The sequence below is a fragment of the Panicum virgatum genome, chromosome 7K (genome assembly GCF_016808335.1).
Source record: "Panicum virgatum strain AP13 chromosome 7K, P.virgatum_v5, whole genome shotgun sequence".
NCBI lineage: Eukaryota > Viridiplantae > Streptophyta > Magnoliopsida > Poales > Poaceae > Panicum > Panicum virgatum.
The window spans coordinates 27548059-27554357 of NC_053142.1; the positions used below are offsets into that span (position 1 = coordinate 27548059).

General features: G+C 45.0%; 1 protein-coding gene and 1 long non-coding RNA gene across 2 annotated transcripts; both read left to right on the forward strand.

Annotated features, from left to right (window-relative positions):
- Window positions 1–695: 695 nt before the first annotated feature.
- LOC120640716 lies at window positions 696–1696 on the forward strand. Its single transcript, XM_039916632.1, has 4 exons — window positions 696–868; window positions 950–1060; window positions 1149–1320; window positions 1411–1696. The coding sequence occupies exons 1-4, from the start codon at window positions 702–704 to the stop codon at window positions 1528–1530; spliced, it is 570 nt and encodes a 189-aa protein (XP_039772566.1). The 5' UTR covers window positions 696–701; the 3' UTR covers window positions 1531–1696.
- Window positions 1697–3253: 1557 nt separating this feature from the next.
- On the forward strand, window positions 3254–3605 carry LOC120640717. Its single transcript, XR_005661974.1, has 2 exons — window positions 3254–3297; window positions 3413–3605. It is a non-coding gene; the product is annotated as an uncharacterized LOC120640717 (long non-coding RNA).
- The last annotated feature ends 2694 nt before the right edge of the window (window positions 3606–6299 follow it).

The window sequence follows — 6299 nt, forward strand, 5'->3', positions numbered from 1 at the left end:
GTAAACTAAGAGTTGTACTAGGAAAGGGCAAAGGAACCGCTCCAGCTGATTCGTTGTGGAAAAAAAATTCCTTGTTCTGGAGACTCCCTTATTGGCAGGACTTGATTGTTCGTCACACACTTGATGGCATGCATCTAACTAAAAATGTTACCGAGAGCACGCTCGGAACATTAATGGCCATGAAAGGTAAAGGAAAAGACTCACTTGAAACTCGACAGGACCTGCAAGATATGAATGTCAGAAGTGAGCTGCATCCAATTACTCAACATGATGGGAAGACGAAGCTTCCGGTTGCATCTTGGACCTTGGATAAAATTGAGAAAAAGAAAATTTGTAGCTTCTTCCACGAACTCAAAGTGCCAACGGGCTACTCATCAAACATCATAAGGCTTGCGAACATGAAGGAGTTAAAGTTCAACATGAGCTGCATGAAGGCCCATGACTGCCACGTCATTGTGACACAGTTGCTCCCAGTTGCTCTGAGGGGCGTGCTTCCCGTGAAGGTCAGAGATCCGATCATAAAGTTGTGCTCATTCTTCAACGCAATCTCACACAAGGTCATAGACCCAAACACACTTGACAAGCTGCAAGCAGACCTGATTCACACAATTAATCGGCTCGAGATGCATTTTCCACCAACTTTCTTTGATATATCGGTGCATCTTATCACTCACCTTGTTGCCGATGCATTTTTTTCTAGAATGGAGTCACACAAATGTAGACGATGTGGGATTAACAATATAGGCTTCTTGGACCCTAGCACCGTACATGAGAACACAGTCAATTTACCAAGTACCGTTGACTACTTGTACAAAGCTTTCCTCTCCATGCAGGATAAAAGATCCATACTTCTTTCATACAATTGCTTGTAAGTTTGTTTTTTATTTCCATATCAAAGTTATTCTCACCACGGTTATTATTAATTTGCTTTGTTGTGTCTTATATACAGTTATCATCATGTCCTACTCGATATCAACCTTAACAATAGTCGAATCGAGGTTTATGACTCACGAAAGAGGCCATTATCACTAATCCAGCCCGTCATTGATGTCGTCAACAAGTAAGTAAAGCAAGTGAATTTATACGATATTTCAATGTTGTGTGTCTTATTCATGCAATTTCTATTTCATAATTTCGCTCATATATAGGGCCTTCGCTAAGTACCGTAAGAAAAGCAAAATCCATAGACCTTTTTGGGGAGACTTCACTGTAGAAGAGGCTAAATACATCCTCAAGCAGCCTCCGGGCAACGATCACTGTGGGTTCTATGTAATGCATTACATGCACTGCTACACCGGCGATTGCAGAAGCGCCGAAATGGTTTGTATGAAATGGTTAATTGATATATGTTCTTGTGTCTTGAATTTTCTAACTTGTCTAATATCTTGTTGTTGTGTCATTTTTTTCCAGAACACTGAGTTGGATTCACGTGAATTGCTCATGGGCGAGCTAGTAGCACTTCAAGAAGAACTAGCTGGATGGCTTGTGGACTACGTGGTGAAGCCAGGATCTGAGTACAGCATAATCTAGGTGTAATGTCTAGATCGTATCGTTCTTGTCAAGCATTGTAATATATTTGGTGTATGGACTAGATGTTCTTAAACTTGATGCGTGGACTCTATATTTTTTATTATGATGTTTGAACTCTCTCATTTGATTTCAATGTATAATATCTTATGGTTCAATTCTGCTGTAATAATTATGTATTATAAACTCAAGAGGGCCTTGAACTGTTGAAGGCAGCTATAGAAAAGGCTGGATACACTGGAAAGGTACCTCCTCTCTTCACTACTTACCTCATAATTCAACCTTCGTGTATTGTTGATTCAACCTATCCATGGCAGGTGGTTATTGGAATGGATGTTGCTGCTTCTGAATTCTTCAGTGAGAAGGATAAGACTTATGATCTTAATTTCAAGGAGGAAGTAAGAATTGCAACTTCTTATTAAGCCTTTTATTTACTTATAGCTGTTCTTTATGCTGTTACTTCTTGCCATTTGAGCTGATAGATCTATGTCATTGATTTACTTCATATTTACCAATGTTCATTTCTTTATTCTAGCGGATTACCCCTTTTGAGTTAAATTCCATGTTCCATCCACTTCTAAAGGCATTAGCTGAATATGGAAAAGATGTCTTGGGCATTAGTTGGGATGGAGGAGTATTTCATTGCAAGTTAACTTTTGAGTGCAAAAGAATTAGCTTACGATGTTGTTGCCTTTCATGCCTATGATATATGAGCTCAGGCATATGTAAAAAGTAATTCTGTACATGTTTAATGCATGCCATATTATATAACACCTGGTTTGCTGATTCTACAAAAATGGTTGGTTCCATCCTAATTTTCATTCTCTGACTCTCCTGATAGATTCTATATAAAGGCCTCGGTTCAGATCATTATCAAGCTTGTCTCTTCTTTTATGTTGAGACTTTAGAGGGCTTAGTGATTCACAAATTAAGATGACTAGCTTGACTGTTTTCAGGTCTTAAAAGCCAATTATTTCCAAGAAAAAGAAGAGCTGACAGATGCGGTATGGAAGAACTTTTTCAAAGGCAAGCTTGCCTTCATGCATTGAAGCAAACAGGATAAAGCTATGGCCGTCCTCACAGCCGCAGCTGGAGGAACCCTCCTTATTTGGGAGGGGATCTATACAAATTGGTCGAGATGGAGCTGACTCTGATGTATGACTTCCTCTACACCAAGGCGGCGGTAATCCACACATGGTATGGCTTCTGCATCCATTTCATTTCGCTGCTTGGCACAGCCACCACGTTTATGTTGTTTCAGCTCAGTATAAACAGTAGAGGAAATGGGTACAGCATAGTGGATGTGATTATCAGTTATGTTTTACTTGTTAGGGCTTTGGTCCTGGAAATCATATCTGTGTGCAGGGCTCTACTATCCACCTGGACATGTTCTTTATTGCACCGCAGGGGCAGGGGATGGGAGTGGCCTCTCCATGTTATCACTTCCCTTGGTCAGCGTGTCCACCCGGCAAGTAGGAGACTCTGGTCAGGCTCCATTGGTCAGTACAATTTGTTCCACTTGTGCACCCGCAACACGAATGAAATAGGGAGCAGACTAGCAATGAAATTAGGGCTCCAGGACTGGTGGAACAAGATGCACTTCTCGGGCACTTTCTCACACAGTGAAATTTTGTCAATACGAGATATCAAGAAATTGGTTTTGCAAGCATTGCAAGACAAGGAGCGAGCACTGCAATACAAAAGTACTGATTCGAACTCACGAGGCAGAAGCTTGCAGAGATGGCGTGGAGTTTCTCCCAATTTGCACTGGTATGGGCTGAGTGTGGGGCCTCAAGTTCATTCATATTTTGTTTGAAATCTATTTCTCCATTCTTGGAAAAAATGACCCAAGCTCTGCCTCACTGTTTGCAATTTCAATTTGCAGGTATACCTTCCATGCCAATTCAACTGAAACGCATTTTGTTGGTAAATATGTTCGATAATATAAAAGACCTTAAACAAGTTTCTATTTTCATACTTGCTGGCTTTACTAGCAGAACCAGCACATGCCTATATTCAGAGTTGCACCTAAAAGCTGTTCTATTTGAATTTCGTAATGTTCAGTTGAACTTTGTTTCCTGATTGTTTGACTACTATCCAATGAAATTGAAACAGGATCTTATGTTTTATTTTTTTAGACCTTAGTCTAAAAAAGTCAGAAACAAAGTTAAACTCAACATGCACTAATGCACTATGATAGCACACACATGGTTAAATTCTGCTGCTATAATTATATATTATATATGTTATACAAATGATGCAATATTATTATATGAAAATATTTTTTTTGATGGGAAAAAGGTCTCCACTGCCGGTTCGTGTATTAAACCGGCGGTGTTGATGTATCCATCACCAACGGTTCCATATAAGAACCGGCGGTGATGTGTGCACATCACCAACGGTTCTGGAACCGGCGGTGATGGCCCCACTATCACCAACGACATAAATCCAACGCCTCCCGAACCGTTGGTGATACTCCTTACGAACCGGCGGTGATGAGGGGTGCTGGAGTAGTGAAATGATTTTGAAATATTCCCCAACCGGTACATGTGCTACTGCCCCGACACGTCGGACGTATTTCTCGTGGAACGCAAATACGTACAATACATCTGCCAACAAAAAAAGTACATGACAGTAGTACATGTCCCCACATCTGTCTGGTATAGCACGTATCCCCATAGCAGATTCAACGGTACATATAAGACCTACCATGGTACTAGGGAGTATAAAATCTTGATCCGAGGGCGGACTAGTTTTTTGGTTTGATGGCTTTCTCACCTCAGGGCTTTTTGTTTGATGGCTTTCTCACCTCATGGCCTACGTTGACAAGGAAAAAGCTTCCTATCTCCAGAGCGAGCGCTTTGGCTCGCCGGCATTGTCAAGGCGAGGCAAGCCATACATGAAAAGCAAGCAACCAATTGCATCACTTGACTACTAATCCAGTGTTCCGGTAGGCGTACGTACCTGTACATGCATGCGGTACCAGCTGATTCAGTATACTATAGAAATTGTGATAACCACTGTCAGAATACAATTGAAGAAAGCAGATTGTGCTCTGTAGTAGTCTTAGTGACAACCTCATTGTTATAGCCATCATTATTAAGTGGTAGGTCACAAAGCAACATCTCATCTTTAAAGCCGTTGGTGTTCACTAATTCATTGGCGACGGATCTTTTTTTTTTAGATAATGGGAAAAAAAGAGTATCCAGCCTTGACCTCAAAAGAGGATCTTATTGGCCATTGCCGAAGATGTTGTCATCTAGATAAGACAAGGAGGCGAGTCCTACTATATTCCATTTGAATGCTCCACAATTTCACACCCGCGTCTCTCTTCCTTCCTATGATGAAAACGGTCACTAGGACGGGGAGGTTGCTGGAGTAAATGAGATGGTAGGCGTGCATCTCTATTCCCCCTGATTATTATTGATTAATGCACGGACAAACTGGGCTGAGGCTAACGTCAGGCTAATCCCAATTGGGGGTTTCATTCTCAATAAATAAGGTGCCACGTAGATAAACGTGATGACATGTCAGTAGAGTTATGAAGAGACTACTCCCTCCGTATAGGAAATAAACGACGTTCTGGCCCCTCCCGTGGTTTGCGTTAAAAACGTTGTTATGGAGCGCAGCCTGGAATGTGGACGCGATTGCCCTTGGCTCTTCGATCGCCACACCGCGCAGTTACTCTGAGCCACGCCCGCTCGCCTCGATTCCCATCAGCGCCGCACCCGCTCGCCTCTCGCCTCTCGCCTCTCGTCCACGCTTGCTCTCATAAGCCGCACGCCGCACGCCGCGAGCCTCTCGCCTCTCGCCGCTGGCCGCTCGCCGCTCGCGTCTAGGGTTTAGGGTTTAGCCGCTCGCCGCTCAAGGGTGACCCGCTCGCCTCGGAGGAGATGACGGCGGACTCCATGGATGCGTCGCCGGTGGACTCTTTGGATGCGGCGCCGGCAGACTCCATGGGCGCGGCCACCGGCCTCCGCGTCGGCCAGCACGGGGAGCACGTCTTGGAGGTCGACGGCGCGGCCATTTGGCTCTGCGTCGGCCAGCACGACGGCGCGGCCACCGGCCTCCGCGTCGGCCAGCACGGGGAGCAGCCGCCGGACTCCGCATCGTCAAAGGAGATGGCGCCTGACTCATCGGAGCAGGTGGCGTCACCGGACTCAGAGATGACGCCGCTCGACTTTGTACCGGACTCCTTGCTGCCGGAGTCCCAACTTTCTCTGTGCGTTCGCTGCGGCACGACCCACGCCGGCAATGAGTACTCTGAAGCATGCCGCTCGCCGCGAGGCTAGAAGGTGTGCTCGTTGCGGTCTTCTTCATAGTGACTACGATCTTGGAAGTTGGAACTAGGATGATATCTGATCTAGACAAGTTTGATCACCCATTGCCGTTGTCTTCTGCTTGAGTATTTTGGAGAAGAAGGAAAGGGAAGAGGTGCTGGACCATGAGTACAGAAGGGTCACTGGCCGAGAGCTTAAATAGAGCAGCTATCAGATGAAACGTCGGTCTGCGCACGCGCGCGCAGGGCAAAAAGAGCGCGGCAACAAAAAAGATGGCGGCATGCACACACACGCAGAGCAAAACGCGGCAAAAAAATCGCGGCGCGCGTTCGTCCCAGCCAGCCTTCACAGTGCCATGCAAAAAAAGAGCGCGCCCGGACCAATCAAGGCGCCAGCGAAATCGTCCCAGCCACGCCGGAGACATGCAAGCTAATCCTCCCTGCAGCGCGCGCAGTGCCACGAGACACTACTACATAGCAGGGTTTTTTTTTT

Bases quoted from the DNA above. Each gene is read 5' to 3' on its own strand.
- LOC120640716 (XM_039916632.1), top strand. From the start codon at position 702: ATGGAGTCACACAAATGTAGACGATGTGGGATTAACAATATAGGCTTC. The intron at 1,061-1,148 runs GTAAGTAAAGCA...GCTCATATATAG, and splicing joins GTCATTGATGTCGTCAACAA to GGCCTTCGCTAAGTACCGTA. The intron at 1,321-1,410 runs GTTTGTATGAAA...ATTTTTTTCCAG, and splicing joins ATTGCAGAAGCGCCGAAATG to AACACTGAGTTGGATTCACG.